The following is an 18,490-nucleotide window of genomic DNA, read 5'->3' as shown; positions in this document are numbered from 1 at the left end:
TGACATCACACTCCAGAGCTGACGTCGGTGTCACGTGATACATTTTCAGCTTTGATCTGGTCCTACCAGCTCATAAATAGGGGCGGAGGCAAGGCAAGTTTATTTGTATAGCACAATTCGACACCGATGGTTTGCTTTGCAGAGACATTAGAAACAAAAGTTATTACAGACACTAGCAACGGGATCAGAGAACAGCACAGAAAAAAACTCAAATGGATTCCTTTAAAGGAGACAGTCCACAGGAAACCAGGCCCATAGAAATATCTGAAGAGGAGATGCAGACACTTCTCTTCAAATCCGTCTTTATGACCCGTACACGGGCAGAGAGACGAGAAATGGATGAAAAAAACTTTATCGTTCAGTTTGTTGTAAAGCTTTCAAACACCATTACAACAAAAACTAAATTAGTCATAAAACCCATCGACATGTTTTCACTCATCAAAACAGTCACAGAAAAAACTGCAGGAAAATTACCTGCAGAACTGCCAACATCTATAAACAGGGTGGTTAAGTCTGTTTTCCGTGGACTGCAGAAGATGTACAACTCCAAGGACTTGCTACGATTTTTCATTGTATTTCGTCAGTCAACATTTGAAGAAAATGTCTCAAGAATTTTAATATCAGAGATCAATAAGGTAAAGGAGAAAAGGATAAAGGGTTCTGTTGTTTGGGAAAATCAGACCAGTCCTGCTGAAACGTCTGAAGAACAGATCCCCAGTCCAGGGCAAAGGACACAAGAAACTAAAGAAAGAAACTTTATAATTCAGTTTCTTGTTAGGCTGAACAACATGGTCGCCTTAAAGACAGGCACAACAACAAAGCAGGTCAACATTTTTGCCATTTTAGAAAACGTCATTGAAATGGCTGTGGGTAAACTACCCGCACAACTTCCAAAATCTTTAGGCAAACTTGTTAGAGCCGTTTATAAGAGTCTAAAGAAGACATATAAGTCTAAACTGATGGTACAGACTGCCATGGAATTCAGACAGTTAAACTTTGAAGATAATGTAGCAAGAACGTTGATATCTGAAGTGAACAGGATGAAGGAGAAGAGGATTAAGGTTTTTGTTGTTAAGGAGAATAATAACAACAATTCATCTGAACAATCCTCTTCAAAGACCACTAGGAACTGTTGTTCTTTTGGGAAATTTTTGAAAACATTGTTTCCCTACAAAATCATAGTCGAAATCAGGCTATGATTTCGACTATGATATATACAATTCACAAGATTTCAACAATTTTAAAATCCTACAGTGTTGGTTCTGTCTCGCATCAGCCCCATCCAAACAGGTCGCGGCAGATGGCTGACCCTCTCTGAGCCTGGTTCTGCTGGAGGTTTCTTCCTGTTGAAAGGGAGTTTTTCCTCCCCACTGTTGCCAAGTGCTTGCTCGTGGGGGATTGTTTGGGTTGGAGCTTTAATTTTGTAAGGTTTTTACCTTACAATTTAAAACACCTCGATTCAGAACCTCTCACTGTTGTTGAAATTGTTTGGCCCTTTCTGTGAGGGCACTGCATGTTCTCAATCTCATTGGGAAATGCTAAATTTTGCACATGAATGCAGATTTATTCTAAATTGCAAAATGCATTTGCTAAAAATAAACAAACTAAACTAATGCATGGCTATGGTGTATTTTTATGAATCTCGTACTCAGGTAATAAATACTTTTGTCTTATTACTGAGCAATAATAAAGTTTAAACAAAAACCTCATGTCTTTTAATGAACCGCTTGTGTTTTAGTTTAGTTATAGTTATAGGTAGTGGCCGAAAGAGTTTTGGTCCCTCTTACTCCAATGTAAGCTTGTGGAAAAAGCCCAAGAAGTGTGTTCAAGCCTGTCTATTGAGCAGAGTTTAGATTATGAAACTCTTAAGAGATTCAAGAAGAAGAATGGATGGGATTGCTCAGAAGACATTGCAACAAATAACTGCAGGGTGTTGTCCTTCCAACCGGTCTGCAAGGTAGAAGGCCTTCATCAAGAAAATGCAGACATTCTTCAGGCTGGAGGTGACTACATACAGTAAATAATTATGGATATGTTTGCTTTAAAATATTACAAGTAATTCACAAGCGAAAATACATATTAATTAAATAAAGCATCACAAACTCCAATGGCATCACAGAATTTGGCTTCTTCCAGCTAACTTTGACAGTACATGGAAATTCTTGCCTCTTTCGTTGTCCACTGGAGTCTGGGCCTGTTTGAGGGATTTCTCTCCTCCTCAGTTTGTTTTGCTGCTCATAGGAGGAAGCAAATAAAACAAATTTGCATCAGTAGAGCATTTCCTTCCCACACAATTAATTATTTCTGTACTGTTTTTATTTTTAATGTAGTCTTTCTGACTCCAGACTACACTGAACTCAAAACGGTGATGTGACTCACAAGTTCTACCTATGTGGTTTCTGAGTAGTATGCGCTTTAATCTACACACAAATACAGAGCAGTTTGAAAACATGTAAAACTATTTTATAAAGGCCTGTCCAAAAGTATTTGTGACATCTATCACGCTCACTTGCAGAATGTGTGATACATAGATTATGTCATATTTCGACCTGCGGTTTAACCGGTTTACAGATCCACAAATGCAGGCTGCGTTCAAGTGCTACTGGAAAAGTGGGACATCAGACCTTCCTCTTGTTCCACGTTGTTGACCCCTTTTTTCCCTAAACAGAACGCACATTTTTAGATTACAGATGTTACAGAGCAGCCTATGGAAATTAACAGATGATTTTAAAAAGCTGCTGCTGGGAAAACAGTTAGTCAGTGTGCAGCTGCAGACAGACCAACCCCGTTGGTCATCTTCCTTAATTAGTATGTGCTAACTAATCTCTTGTATATTTTTGAATGTGGATGAAAACTATGTAATATTGTGTGATGAATATATGACACAATTTGATGTTCATTTTGCAATTCTCTTATAACAGCAGACTAACATTAATGTGAATCCTGAACTGTAAGCATTTCCCCTACTACTATCTTACTCTTAAGCTGTGAACAACCTTGCATTCAATAACGACTCAAGCACACACATATAAACATAAAAAGTTTAATAAAATAGTTAGATTACTTTCTTTGCACTAAATTGGACTGCATGTGATCTTGTTGTGCTTTTGGCATAATGACAACAAAGTTTCTGACTCTAACCTCAGGCTGGATAAATCCTGGAGGACAATCCTGGGGATCAAATGGCACTATGGTACTAATAAGGCATACAGTATATCTATGGCTGTTCTCTCTTCAAATAAGTGAGTTCGACTGCTTCCCATATCATTATTATCTGCTGACAGTGTGACCTCACATACAAGTTGGTTAAAATCGTTGAGTAACAGATCATGCCATGCGCAAGTTTATAACACTAATTAAAACGTGTTTAGTGGCTCATGTAGTACACTGGCAACAATAGTTCTATGGTTTTTACCACTGTAAACCAGCGGTCCCCAACCCCCAGGCCTCGGACCGGTACCGGTCTGTGAGTCGTTTGGTACCAGGCCGCTAGAGTTGAGGCTCAGGTGTGAAATGTATGGTTTTCAGGGTTTTTATCGGTTTTCAGCGTTATTTTGTTATCGTTTTTATCGTTAACTCTGTTTTCCTGGGTCTTTTCAGGTGTGTTATGAATGAATCTTCTTTTTTTCGGTACCGGTACTAGTTTTATTTTGTTGTATTTACCCCCGACACACTTTAAGACCGGTCCGTGAAAATAATGTCGGGCATAAACCGGTCCGTGGCGCAAAAAAGGTTGGGGACCGCTGCTGTAAACCATTAAAAGTCCTCCCTTAATGCTTCTGACTCCATCAAAACACACACAAAAAAGTTCACACATTTCATTGTGAACTACTGTACTGTTTATATGCTGGGATTTATTTCACATGAAGTTTCATCACACTTCTCCTTTCGTCACAGGTTTTGTAGAAACACATCATGGAGACATGCCTGCTCGTCAGCACACACGCCACTGGGTATTTGCCATCTTGAGTTTGTATGTCGTAACAAATGTTTTTGAGCTCCTTCACACTTCAAATGTCACATTGCTCACAGGGTGTTGCAAGGAGGAGGTTCTGAAATATTCACAAGTAGGGCTTGAGACATATTCTGCAATTCTCTGGAAACAAGTCAGACAAAATTTCTGACGTTCAGCTGAAGTGAGAAGCACGTTTACAGCATATGAACAATGTATTAGTTAATAAATCTTAAGCCATTTCAGGCAGTTAGACATTTTTACACTGCATCTTTTAGACACAAAGGTAATGGACTTCACACAAAAAAATGAAAGACGTGATTAAACAGTTCTTCCTTGACCTTTCGCAGAGTTTCACTGTAAGTTTAAACACACTGGATGATCCCATATTTAATATTAATACTGGAGTTTCTGCCCCAGATTGTTTTCTGTCACTTCGCACTGGCTCCCAGAGCATTTTACAATCACTTTAATGGATTTTTGTATTTTCTTTGCGTGAGTCACCCTAAAAAAAATCATGTTTTGAGTTTACCCATTTTGACTGAAGTGTCTGGCCTTGTGTTCTCAACATTCCTCCACTACACAGCTCATGACACTTCTGTCATGGACCCATGTGAGGAAGGCAGAGTGTGGATCCAGATCCAGGACTCAGGAGGCAGAAATAAATTCATTAGCTGAGTTTTATTGGGTTTGAGCTCACAGATTAACAAACACAATAACAGCAGGTCAGGAGCTAAAAAGAATGAAAACTAGAACTAAAGGACAACAGGCCAACAAACAAGCACACAGCATAAAGCATGAAGGAGAGTCAGATATAACACAGGTAATTAGTGAGGTGGGAAACACCAAAGAACAGAGCTGAACTCAATCTATCCATCCATCCATCCATCTTCATCCGCTTCATCCAAGGCCGGGTCGCGGGGCAGCAGCCTAAGCAAAGAGGCCCAGACCTCCCTCTCCCCAGCCACCTCCACCAGCTTATCCGGGGGAACACCAAGGCGTTCCCAGGCCAGCCGAGAGATATAATCTCCCCAGCGTGTCAGGGAGGAGGCCCCCGGGGCAGACCCTGAACTCAATCTAATTAATCAAATTAATGAGATAAGGGGACACAAAAGTGAATATAATGCACATGAGCTGAGAGACTAAATAAAACAGGAAGTAAAACTGGAACTTTCATTGTTCACAATTTTCATTGCACATGTAAAATGACAATAAAGGGTCATCCTATTGTATTCCATTCATTTCTGTCTTATTGTAACTATCACTGAGACCTGGACTAAAACAAACAAACGTAATTAAACAGAGTCCTGGGAGAACCTGACAGACAGGCATAGAACAGGACATAGGAAAGGATCACAAACGTAACTAGAATTTAAACATAATACAAAACAGGGTATAACATGGGGCGACCGTGGCTCAGGGTGTTGGGAAGCGTATCTGTAACCGGAAGGTCGCCGGTTCGATTCCCGGGCTCTCTGTCCTGTCCTGTCCAAGACACTTCACCTACCGCCTACTGGTGTTGGCCAGAGGGGCCCGATGGCACGATATGGCAGCCTCATGGCAGTCAGTCTGCCCCAGGGCAGCTGTGGCTACAACTGTAACTTGCCTCCACCAGTGTGTGAATGCGAGAGTGAATGAATAGTGGTAAATGAATAGTAAAGCACTTTGGGTGCCTTGAAAAGCGCTATATAAATCCAATCCATTGTTATTATTATAATAGTGACAAAATCTCACTAATACTACAAAAGAACCAAACTGAAACACAAACTCAAAACACTCGAATCTTCTTTTAGACTTGATGGTTTTCTGACTTGATTTTGATTTGCTGCTCTTGTGAAAAACTTTCTGGTAAAGAAAGATTTTGAAAAGTGGTTTATTATATTAATATTTTTTATTAATACAAATCATCTTGATTTCAATATTTGTCAAATCTTTTTTTTAATACCACAATTTATGGCTCATTCACAATTAGTTACATTTTCTATTTTTTAGTGTATAAGTACAAACAGCCCATCTCTCCAACACAGATGACTATCTCCACTCTTGTTGCTTAAGATAAAACAGAGGCGCTACTCGGGTAGCAACATCCCCTCTCTCTGCCAATATACATACTTGGTGGTTTATCCTTACTTGAACTTCCACCATAACACATGAAACCCACACTGGTTATCTTAGCAACTGCCAAGAAAAGCATCCTAAACAACTAGAAATGGAAGCAGTTGTTATGCATCAGTCCCTGGGTAAATCTTTCCCCAGAACACATGGGAATGACCAAAATGACTGTTTTTGACAAAAACTCGGGAAGTCTAGACGTACTTATCACTCTTAAAGTGAATAATGAGACAAAAGGGTAATTTCTCCTTTCTTTCTGAAGTGCTTTCTCTTTTTTCTCCTTTTCTCTAATATTTCCTCAATGTTTTTGCTCACTCTCATATGTAACATTTGCTTTTATTATTACTAATAATACCACACTGCAAATAAAAAGTATATAAAAGTGTAATGGAAAATGTATCAAAAATAGCTTACTGTGCAGTAAACTGGCTGCAACAATGTTCTTTACATTTCATTTTACTACTGCAGCTTTGTAATGATGAGCTAATTATTCCTGGTACTGTATCCTGTTGTTTACTTTAAGAAGTGTGCACTTTTATTTATTTATTTATTTATTTTCATTTTACAAAGGGAGCAAAGTAATAACGTATGACATCATCGTTTCACGGTTTCTCCATAATTTGAAAGTGGCTTGCCAGGAAAGGACTGCTGACCTGTACTGTGTACTCCACCTCCCCCCTTAAGACAGCCGGGTTAGGCTCCACTACCTGAAAATGTCTAAAATGGTCATACAGTAGGTCTACAGTGTGCTTTAAGAGTCCAGTAAATACATCTCCTGTTTTGCTGAAATCTGGGTGAAAGGTTAGGACAATATGATAGGAATAACATTATATCATTTAATGAGCTGGCTATTTGGATTTAACAGATTTACATCTTAGACCAGGACCATTTTTTATCTTAAAAAAATAGGTCACAGCACTGACCAGTGATGTCTACCTTAAGTTTGTGTCAGTGTATGTTTTGTGTTTGTTCATAACTTTTTTAAAATACACCAAAAATCCCCCTAACTGCCTACTTCCCTAAAATGAGTCAGGAGCACTCAACCGCTGTCTAAAGGCCATGATGCTACTCCAAATATGGATGTTGGTGTGTGGTTGCAAGATATCACTAATGAAATACAGATGGCCTGTAGTATGTATGTAGTCCAGGCAACAATTCCTGTTTGTTTTATGTTTTTTTTTTTCTTTTAAGACAAAGGTGGGAGATTATATACAAAAAAAATAAAATAAAATCAGGAGGTACACAAACTATTACCACAATGATCATTTAAAACCTGAACTTCTTACAGCAAAACAGTCTCTAACACTTGGTTTTGTCCAACAGTGCAGCAGTTTAAATGCAAAACTTGATGTGTCTACCGAAACATTGTTACTAGAAATTAATAGAAGACCATTTCCAAAAATATGTTTGCTAATAACTGCAGATACAACATTGCTTAATAATCTTGTTAAAACTGGCAGCAATTTTATTTGAACACAATTCTTAATGCTTAAGTCTAAAATAAACTTTTTATGCCCATATGGACTGATCCATCTCAATTTTTATTCATTTCTTTTCGGATAGTGCAGCTGTTTCTCAGTTTGGCGTCGTCTGCTTTCATTGCCTAAAGAATTCCACTGTTGCACAAGAAGCAAATAATTCCAAAAGCTTTGTTACTCCTCATAGACAATAGCGGGATGTAATAGTAATAGTAGGCTAATAGCCAGCATGTCTGTACTTTCCTTGAGGACCTTTAGGTACTTTAAAGGTACAGTCTGTAATGTTTATATGTTATTTAACAGAAAAAAAGCCATGCTATGCTAAATAAAAAATATACATGCTATTCTATGTATATATATATACATAGAATAGCATGTAATTGCATCTTCCAACAAACGTATGCATCCACATCAACTTATGCCGTTTGTGGAAGTGGCCATGTTCCCTGACCGTATTTGAACATAGTGGGTGGGAAGGACATCTCCCTTCTGTCTAATCAAGTTTTACATATGCCGCTAGAGACCGCTTACACAGTTACACAGAGTAACTTTAAATGTTTAGAAAGTTCCCATAGAGACCATGTCCTATTGGTCCCATTATACTGAAATTTGCTACGTTTGCTGATGTATAAATTAACCTCTATGCATTACTAAGAGTGTAAATAATGAAATTATTTATGAAAATACCAACTAAGTGGAACAGAATAAAATCCAAAATTACAAAAAAAAGAATAAATACACGCCTTGGCATGACTGGTCCATATATAGCTAAAGTAAAGCACTGTCATAACTGGAGATGGGGAAAAGAGCTGCATGTGATCCCAGAGCAATCCTAGAGCAATGGTTAAAAATCTCAATTTACAATAAATGTTGTATTCATGATAAAAAGAATAATAAAACCTTGATAATCTTGACTCTTTAATTATATGATTCTATTTATTCATATATCATAACAATAAAATATTCTCATTTTATGAAGCCAGATAACACACACCAATTAGTTAAACTGCAGGAATGTCTTAAAGACATAAAGACCTGGATGGCCGCTAACTTTCTGCTTCTTAATTCAGATAAAACTGAGGTTATTGTACTCGGCCCTGAAAAGCTTAGAAATATGGTATCTAAGCAGATTCTTACTCTGGATGGCATTACCTTGGCCTCCAGTAACACTGTGAGGAACCTTGGAGTCATTTTTGACCAGAACGTGTCCTTCAACGCACATATTGAACAAATATGTAAGACTGCGTTCTTCCATTTGCGCAACATCTCTAAAGTTAGAAATATCCTGTCTCAGAGTGACGCTGAAAAACTAGTTCATGCATTTATTAGAGATGGCACGATACCACTTTTTTATGTCCGATACCGATACCGATATCATAAATTTGGATATCTGCCGATACCGATATGAATCCGATATAGTGTTTTTTAATCAACAAAACTGTTTTTTAAATATCTTGCTGCATTTTGTATAAGTTCATACTCAAGTTTAAAACAACAACTACACTAAAGCTATTCTGTTATACCTGTATACAAAAAAAAATATTTCATAGTTCAGCAATACTGATCAATCTAATAAACTTAAACCTACACCATCCTCCCTATTCTGGTATTTTAAAGAGTACTTAGCATAAATATTAAGCAACCTAACTAATAGGGTTCCAACTCCCAGCAACAAAAATAAATAAATAAAAAATAGGGAACCACCCCTCACGCTCCACCTCATGATGCTTAATCGACGTAATCAACCTTAATTTGATGCAGTGTGAAAAAAAATGCACAGAAATCAATTATTTTTCAAGAAATATTAAATAGATTCAACATCTTTCTTCAACAAAATTGCAGACTGCACAGATGGTACCTTCCCAAAGGAAAAAGTACTATAGCTTACTAGGGTATATTAGACTTAATAGTTACTATATACAGTAATGGACTTCTATTCATTTTACATCAAATTAAAACTTTGGGTGTCAGATAATTATTTATTAAAAGCTAGACATTTTAAATGAGAATAAGAAAGAAAAGTATGTCTTTGTGCCCCCTTTTCCCTGTTAATGCCCTATCGGCCCCCCTGGCTAAACTTTGCTAGATCCGCCCCTGCACAGTTACCAGCATCAGCTAAGTAGAAAAAGATCCTCGAGTAGAAAGTAATATTAAATACATTCTAACAACAGCTGATCAAGCTTAAACGTGCTGCTGTTGTTCAGCCGCTGGTTTCCTCTTTCTGGTGCAAAGTGGGCCAAAAGCAAACTAGAGACACAGACTCCCGACAGAAAAGCCAATCAGCTGATCGTTAAGCAGTTTCAGGATTGAAGTAGCAGCAAGAAGAGGCAGTCGCTTGTTAAGCTTAACGCAGGAATGCTTTACAAACATTCAGAGATGGACTTACACACTTGCTTTACTTCTCTCGGGATAACTTTGTCGGAGATGAAATGCCGGGTTGCTAGCGAAGCTCCAAATGCTATCCAGACCACCGACAGGTCCCGCATGCCACAGCCGCTCTATCACGTGATGCATACTGCTCGACGTGCTAACGTTCTGAGGTGAGTTACGGCGTGTTGCAAGTTTTGTGAGGTGCTTTCGTGATATTTAATGGATCGGATTACATTTTTTATTTTTCTCCGATATCCGATCCAGTAATTTAGGTCAGTATCGGACAGATACCGATACGTAATATCGGATCGGTCCATCTCTAGCATTTATTACTTCCAGGCTGGACTACTGTAATTCATTATTATCAGGATGTCCAAAAAACTCACTGAAAAGCCTTCAGCTAATCCAAAATGCTGCAGCAAGAGTCCTGACAGGGACTAGAAAGAGAGAGCATATTTCTCCTGTTTTGGCTTCCCTTCATTGGCTTCCTGTTAAATCCAGAATTGAATTCAAAATCCTGCTCCTCACATACAAGGTCTTAAATAATCAGGCCCCATCTTATCTTAATGACCTTGTAGTACCATATCACCCTATTAGAGCACTTCGCTCTCGCTCTGCAGGCCTACTTGTGGTTCCTAGAGTATTTAAAAGTAGAATGGGAGGCAGAGCCTTCAGTTTTCAGGCCCCTCTTCTGTGGAACCAGCTTCCAGTTTGGATTCAGGAGAGAGACACTGATAAGGTTTCCGAAAGAGACTCAGGCGCAGGCCAGGGTATTCCTTTAAGCGAAGAACAGTGCGTTTATTTACAGTGAACACATTCACCAAGTGGCTATATACAACGTGCAGGGGAAACGGGTCCGGGTCGCCAGGGTCTGTGGGAAACAGGGTTGGGAGAAGGGTGCTCCACACTTTCTGTACAAATGTTCCTCCTCGATCACTCCTCTCAGAATCGGGTTCCAAAAAACGATCTAAACACAAAATGTCGGGTTAGCGGAATAGTTACAAGAGATTCTCAAAATACAGGTTGGCAGATACACAAGTTTAACTGACACTGATAGCTCAACGATCCAGCGAAGACTAGTGCAGACTCGCCATCTAAGTAGTGCAGTAATCAGCTGGGATCAGCGGCCGGTGTGGTGATGAGCAGGTGTGTGGGCCAGCAGCGGGAGCCCGCAATGAGCCTCGCCGCGGCGAGAGAGAGAGAGAGCAAACAAACCACAAACATATTGCCCAATAGAGGATCGACCAGCGGGGCACAGGGACCATGACAGACACTATTACTAGTTTTAAGATTAGGCTTAAAACTTTCCTTTTTGCTAAAGCATATAGTTAGGGCTGGACCAGGTGACCCTGAATCCTCCCTTAGTTATGCTGCAATAGACGTAGGCTGCCGGGGGATTCCCATGATGCATTGAGTTTTTCCTTTCCAGTCACCTTCCTCACTCACTATGTGTTAATAGACTTCTCTGCATTGAATTATATCTGTTATTAACCTCTGTCTCTCTTCCACAGCATGTCTTTTATCCTGTCTTCCTTCTCTCACCCCAACCGGTCGCAGCAGATGGCCGCCCCTCCCTGAGCCTGGTTCTGCCGGAAGTTTCTTCCTGTTAAAAGGGAGTTTTTCCTTCCCACTGTCGCCAAAGTGCTTGCTCATAGGGGGTCATATGATTGTTGGGTTTTTCTCTATATCTATGAAGAGCCTTGAGGCGACTTTTGTTGTGATTTGGCGCTATATAAATAAAATTGAATTGAATTAATGTGCAACGTTTTTACCTCAGCTATGACCAAATCCTCTACGAAGTTCCTGAGAATCTACAACTCAATTTTTTGTCCAGTTCTTGGACCTCACCATTTTCAGAGGAATTTCTTTAACGACATAACACTGATCTATGAATCAGAAGCATAGAAGCACAAAACATTTACCTTACTCAGCACAACAGACAACTTAGCAAAAGAACAGTTTAAAATGGGATCTTTAGCCACTTTGTCACAAAGGCACATCATTTGTAGCCATTTCTTTTGTTCAATAAATGAAAAATTCCTAAGATAACAGAGTTTGACGGGCATTAAATAGCATTTTTTTGGACCAGCTAACTTAGTAATAGCCCAAAACCTGGCATATCTCAATATGGTGTCGGGTGTGTCCTCAAAGGAAACTGGACATGCAGAGGACAGAAAAAGATAAATTATTAGTCTAAAAAACAAAACAAAAACAATTGACAGCAGATGAATAGTATCTGAAAGAACGTGAGTGATGAATCTAAGTATGAAAGATTCAGATTTTGGTCCAATTATTGTCAATATGTATGGAGGAGGTCAAGAAAGAGGTCCAACAGTGAGTGTCTACAGCCATCTATAAAACCCGTTGGAGGCTTTATCATGGTTTGTTGCTACATTTCAGGCAGGGTCATGGGAGGTCCTGTCAAAATTGATGGAATTATGAATACAGACAGTCTGGTTTTGATCCACACAATGGCATGCAATATCATTAAGAAAGTGTCTGGTTGGCATGGTTTCATTTATTAAGCACCTCAATGATCCTATCCACACTGTCAATACAGTAAAAGCATGCCTGGATGGAAAAACACACAATGGAACGCTGTCAGTCACGGACTCGCCTCCCCAGAGCTTGGACGTTATTGAATCATAACATTATTGAATCAGTGTGGGATTCTTGACAGAGAACAGAATAAAAGGCAGCCAACATCCCAAGAAGAGCTTTTAATGTCCTTCAAGAAGTGTTTAGACATATTACCATCTCCCATTTTCCTAGAAAAAGAAAGAATCGAGGGGTAGGTTAAGACTTTTGCACAGTACTGTCCATCTGAATGAGCTGATTTCACCAAAGCAAATGCAGGACATTTGCATCCCACAACCACATGATGTCACATGAAATGTAAATCACATTTTAAATGAAAAGTTTGTTCTTTCATCGCATCCTTTTTTTATATGTTTGTTAGTCATGCATCCTAAAACATGTGCAGCTAAAATAAGGCCCAGACGATCATGAGTCCACAATTCACAAAATCCCCTGTTGTTTATAGTCAGCCACTTATATGTCATCTACTGTAACCTAAGAAGAAGATGTACAGAAAATAACAACTGATGTGATGTATTTATAAAAATGAGGCTGACAGTATTTTCTGCCAAAAAACGCATCTCTTCAAAATTTCTCACGTTTGAGAGAAACAAACACATGGTTGCATAATTTTGACGAACAGACATTTCCATGTAAATTGATTTCCAAACGTCTTAGGTAGAGGTCATTCAGGAAATAGAACATGTGTGACCAAACTATGAGTTCAAAGGAGATTCAAACCACAGTCCCTGCAGTTTTACAGACCCAAGCACATTCTCAGCAGGCATAAGAGGAAGTGGGTAGGTGCTTTCACATGAATCACTTGAAACAGCTGGGGGAAAAAAGTGGTCTCAAGACAGTATAAATACCCCACTGAGCTTCTTTGCCACAGTAAACGACTGTGAGCCAACAAGTATGATCGCTGTGGTGCTGCTGCTGGCGCTGGCCGCCCAGTCCTCTGCTAAGCCTCTGTCATCTGAAGACATTGACAAGCAGCTTTTAGCTGAGGTAAGAGCTCTTATTCAGTCATTATCTAGCCTTCAACTGGCTTCTGTTTTATTTCTGTTTTATCTGGGGTTTTTGTTACAATGAGCATGAATGTTTGATCTGGAGCTTTTCTGATTTTTAAATGAGCTTCACATCACAGTTTTTTGTTCTGTATCAAACAGAAATACCTTCATCGATTCTATGGCCTTCCAAATGGTCTCCAAGGTAGACGGACGTCGTCAAATTTCCTTCAAGCCAAGATCAAGGAAATGCAGAAATTCTTCAAACTGGAGGTAAAAGACCTGCAACTGACAAATAAAGGCTATCTCATCTCTCATCTCAAAAATATAACCAGTAATTTCCAAAGAAATGAAAAAAGTATATTCCCTATTAAAAGTTTACCATTCAAAAGTTGAATATTATCAGGGAATCCAGCTTCTTTTCAGCTGCTCACAATAACAAAAGTGTTAATCGAAACGATATATGTACTCACATGACATATTCTCCACTATCTCTTTTACTTGTAAAGGTCACAGGGAATCTAGATGACAATACTTTAGCAGTGATGAAGGAGCCCAGATGTGGCGTTCCAGACATTGGGGAGTACAACCACTTCCCTCGACACCTCAAATGGGAAAATAACAACGTCACATTCAGGTATGCATTTAGGTGCCATAAAGTAACAGGTGACATAGGTATTTTTGCTCAAATGTATTTTATTCACCAGCTTTCCCCTGCCTCATATCCTCTGATGTTTCAGGATAGTGAATTACACACCAGATCTGAAGAAAGAAGATGTAAACAAAGCCATCCGCAGGGCTCTCAACGTTTGGGCTGACGTTACTCCTCTGACTTTTAAGAAGCTTTACGAGGGCAATGCAGACATTATGATCAGCTTTGGATCAAAAGGTACACAAACTATTGATTGAATTCTGATATATTACAATTGAATTGAACACAAGTGTTGAAGGGTTGCTGTGGTGCATTCCTGCTCATTGTCTACCCTTTATTCTGCAGAGCATGGAGATTACAACCCATTTGATGGACCTGATGGACTGCTGGCTCATGCCTACCCTCCTGGCCAAGGCATTGGAGGAGACACTCACTTTGATGAGGATGAACACTGGACCAAAGATTCATCGGGTAAGAATTATTATAATTAGAATATTGAGCAATATCTAAACTTTTTCCTAGTGATAATTACTATTATCCAACAATATTTTGAATTCAACATCTTTTTCTTTCAGCTTACAACCTGTTTATAGTGGCAGCCCATGAGTTGGGTCACGCCCTGGGGATGTCCCATTCCACAGACCCAGGCGCACTGATGTACCCCATCTACACCTATACTACAGGCTACCCGCTGGCTGAAGATGACATTGAAGGAATTCAAGCCCTCTATGGTAGGAGTACTGTACTGTTTGACTGTAAGCTTAACCTATAGAAAACTGAGGACTGGTTGTCATCAACAGCAGATTAATGCCACATGTCCATCAACCACAGGTCCAAACCCAAATCCGAAGAAAGTGAAACCAAGGCCCGACGCCCCAAAAAAGTGTGACCCCGAGCTAACTTTTGATGCTGTCACAGAGCTCAGAGGAGAAACCATCATCTTCAAAGACAGGTACAACATGAGCCTGATCAGGTTCTTCATCACTCGGGAAAGATCTAACCACGATATCTAATCTATAACCACTCGACACAATCTATGAACAAGAGTTCCATTTTCTGCCTAAGCTCTACCAAAATAAAAGCTCTGTAAATTCTGTGCTGTTCATCGTGCTGTTTTTTCACACCTCATTTCAGATACTACTGGCGTATTCATCCTCAGATGGTGGAGCCTGAATTGACTCTGATTAAGTCCACTTGGCCATCTATTCCCAAAAAAGTAGATGCAGCTTATGAGAACCCAGAGAAGGATTTGGTTATGATATTTAGTGGTGAGTAGTTCACACTTTCTGGTCATTTCTTAAATAAACAGTAGAGTGCGTGTACATCGTAAACCTATTCCACGTTTCACCAGGGATCCAAATGTGGGCTTTGAATGGATACAACCTTGTGGATGGTTACCCAAAATACATTCATAAACTTGGTCTTCCCAAGAGCGTCAGGAAAATAGATGCAGCCGTGCACATCAAAGACACTGGGAAAACTCTGCTGTTCACCGATGAAGACTACTGGAGGTATGTGGAGACATAGAAGTGATTGTAATGGTCACACTGCAGCTTTGTCAGTGATCAGACTCAACAGTGTTGAATGACTAAATGGTTATGTGTCACCCACAGCTATGATGAAGCAACAGGGACCATGGACAGTGGCTACCCACGATCCACTGAGGAGGACTTTCCTGGAATGGAGGATGAGGTCGACGCTGCTACTTATCACTATGGTATAATAAAGTCACACTCTGAGTAGAAGCATCCAAAGGTACGATTTTTATCCACCAGTACTGATACTGATCTCTGTTTTACAGGATACTTGTACTTCTTCCATGAACACATGCAGTATGAGTACAGTTACAACTCAAAGAAGGTTATTCGCATCCAAAGGGCCAACTCCATTCTCAACTGCTGATGAGAAGGACCACAGAATCCAGCGGCAACTTATATTGATTTCAATTAAAGCAGGCTTTGAGAAATACAATACAAACTATGCACATAAATACATATCAAAATGAAATGTGGAAAGACAGCCCAGTGTATGAGCAGGGAAACTTCAGAGCTTAGAAGGAAGAACTCAACTTTATAGAGATTTTTATTTTAACTATAGTGCTGGACACAGAATGCTGGAAAATTCTATAGATATGTTTTCTCATATTTATTTTACAACAATATATTTGTTCCAACTTTTATTTTGGATGTCAGGATCTACTGGTAAAGTTCTTTGAATGCTTTGTGAACTCAATATTTGACCGAACAGTTTTTGTGCTTCCTTTGACTTTTTCAGTTTTTTACTTAATTCAAATAAAGTTTGATCATTGATGAATGAAGTCATGTTTTTTTAATTATTATTATAATAGTGGTACACAGGGGGATTAAAAACTTCTTACATATTGAAGGAATTTGAGAATTTGACCCTTCTATGGTAGGAATCTTACAACCAAACTTACTGTTTGGTTGTAAGATTATCTTGGGGAAAAACTGAGGACTTCTTTATCATAAACATTAGATTAATGTCACATGTCCATCAACCACAGGTCCAAACCCAAAGAAAGTGAATCTGAGGCCTGATGCATCAAAAAAGTGTGACCCCCACATTAACTTTTGATGCTGTCACAGAGCTCAGAGGAGAAACCACCATCTTCAAAGACAGCTACAACATGAGCCTGATCAGGTTCTTCATCACTCTGGAAAGATCTAACCACGATATCTAATCTATAACAACTTGACACAATCTGTGAACAAACTCTACCAAAATAAAAGCTCTGTAAATTCACCATGTACTGTTCATCGTGCTGTATTTTAACCCCTTGCTGTGAATACTCCTGGCATATTCATCCTCACATGGCGAAGCCTAAACTGGCACAGATGAAGTACATATGACCGTCCATCTTACAGAAAGTAGATGCAGCTTATGAGCTTTATTTTGGACTTTCTGGTTGACTGCTCTGTGAACTCAGGATTTAATTAAACTATTGTTTCCCTTTTTTCAAGTTTCTTGAAATTACAATGATTAAAATAAAGCTGGAAAAGTTTGATTAATACTGGAATTATTATTATTATTACTATTATTATGGTACAATATTAAAGAGGAGTAGTAGCGGTGGTTATAAACTTCCCACATGTTGGCAGACTGTGTTAGTGCGGTGTGATCAGTGGGCTCAACTGATAAAAAGCTAAAAGCAGCTGGACATCTGTTGCATGGTTACTTATAACAACCTGGCCATGCATAATGAAATGCAGTCAGACAGATGAACCCGTTAATAGGTTTATTCATAATCCTCTTCCAGGCATCTGTAATGATTCCTGGAGCCTTCGAGTGAGCTAATAGATGATTTAGGTTTGCAGAGCATTGTGAGCTTGTGTTGTTCAGGACAAGCTGCATTGCACTTACTTGTTGTATTGTGTCTTAACATGTTGTGCAAAAAAGTGATTTCTGATGTGTCTATGTGTTTTATGTATAATTTCTTTACTTATACTCATAAATAGACTGTAGTGAATAGGATTGATGACGGGATTAGATAAAAAAAAATCCTATTTCCTATTTCCTGCCACCCTCTACACCAGATCTATCTTGAAAAAGACATTAGGAGTTTTGATGGTGCAAATTTCTGGCTCAAAATGACTCAAAATCACAGAAAAAAAACAATAAATAAAAAACAAAAAAATAAATTTTTGGGAAAACGGTTGTTGTTTTTGGCACAACACAGGCACTGTCCACTTTATTAAGATCTTTTGAAACTTTTACATGCAGTTGCTTATATTTTTCACCAGAGGGCACTCCTATCAAAGGCTTGAGTACTTCACAGCCCACTTCAGAATAAAAAAGGCTGATTTGATCAGACTCCCAAAGGTAATTTGGGGACAGATTAAATGACTGCTATGCTGAATTAATATGCTAAATCATGTCAATACCTGCTGCTTAGATTTCAGTCTCTACACCACAAAGTGCCATCTAATCCATTCCTCAGTGTACAGAAAAAAAAATGTTTTTCAGAACAAACAAGGCGCAGTCTGAACATTGGCTCCTGTTAATCAAACAAACTAGTCAGTTACACAGACTATCTTCCTCCTCCAACCTGTTACAGCCGGCTACCTGAATAGAGGGTGTAAGAATCGCAGTATTAAGAAAAGCAAGGATTCATGTCCACTGCGTGAGCTGTCCACTTTTGAAAAGGTCACCAAAGTATATCTAGTTGTAGTTTAGGAAACAGTGCAGTCCCAGCCAAGCAGGATAATCCACAGGCTCAATCATGTGGACATAATTACAGTGCAGTGAAGCAGTCACCTCATTTGCTCATTTCCAAAGTATTGCGATGGTGTGTGCTGCGTCACCGGTTAACAAATCCTGTGTG

At 39.1% G+C, this 18,490-nt stretch overlaps 1 protein-coding gene and 1 long non-coding RNA gene across 2 annotated transcripts; one reads left to right on the top strand and one right to left on the bottom strand.

The window, feature by feature from the left end:
* Window positions 1-10,777: 10,777 nt before the first annotated feature.
* LOC120719451 lies at window positions 10,778-11,247 on the bottom strand. The gene is made up of 2 exons (XR_005692692.1): window positions 10,962-11,247; window positions 10,778-10,879 (listed from the first exon to the last, which is right to left on the bottom strand). It is a non-coding gene; the product is annotated as an uncharacterized LOC120719451 (long non-coding RNA).
* A 2,113-nt stretch (window positions 11,248-13,360) lies between these two features.
* On the top strand, window positions 13,361-16,461 carry mmp13b (matrix metallopeptidase 13b). The gene is made up of 11 exons (XM_040008960.1): window positions 13,361-13,497; window positions 13,659-13,769; window positions 14,006-14,133; window positions 14,237-14,385; window positions 14,494-14,619; window positions 14,724-14,879; window positions 14,980-15,100; window positions 15,283-15,416; window positions 15,500-15,659; window positions 15,762-15,865; window positions 15,950-16,461. The coding sequence occupies exons 1-11, from the start codon at window positions 13,405-13,407 to the stop codon at window positions 16,048-16,050; spliced, it is 1,383 nt and encodes a 460-aa protein (XP_039864894.1). The 5' UTR covers window positions 13,361-13,404; the 3' UTR covers window positions 16,051-16,461.
* The last annotated feature ends 2,029 nt before the right edge of the window (window positions 16,462-18,490 follow it).

This window comes from Simochromis diagramma, unplaced genomic scaffold (genome assembly GCF_900408965.1).
Source record: "Simochromis diagramma unplaced genomic scaffold, fSimDia1.1 OVJJ01000344.1, whole genome shotgun sequence".
In the NCBI taxonomy this organism is placed as follows: Eukaryota; Metazoa; Chordata; class Actinopteri; order Cichliformes; family Cichlidae; genus Simochromis; species Simochromis diagramma.
Note: the sequence above shows the minus strand (reverse complement) of the source record. Positions and strands in the feature narration are given on the sequence as shown.

Coding starts and splice junctions, on each gene's coding strand:
- mmp13b (XM_040008960.1), top strand. CDS start 13,405: ATGATCGCTGTGGTGCTGCTGCTGGCGCTGGCCGCCCAGTCCTCTGCT. Junction 13,498..13,658: donor ACAAGCAGCTTTTAGCTGAG/GTAAGAGCTCTT, acceptor TGTATCAAACAG/AAATACCTTCATCGATTCTA. Junction 15,417..15,499: donor TTTGGTTATGATATTTAGTG/GTGAGTAGTTCA, acceptor ACGTTTCACCAG/GGATCCAAATGTGGGCTTTG.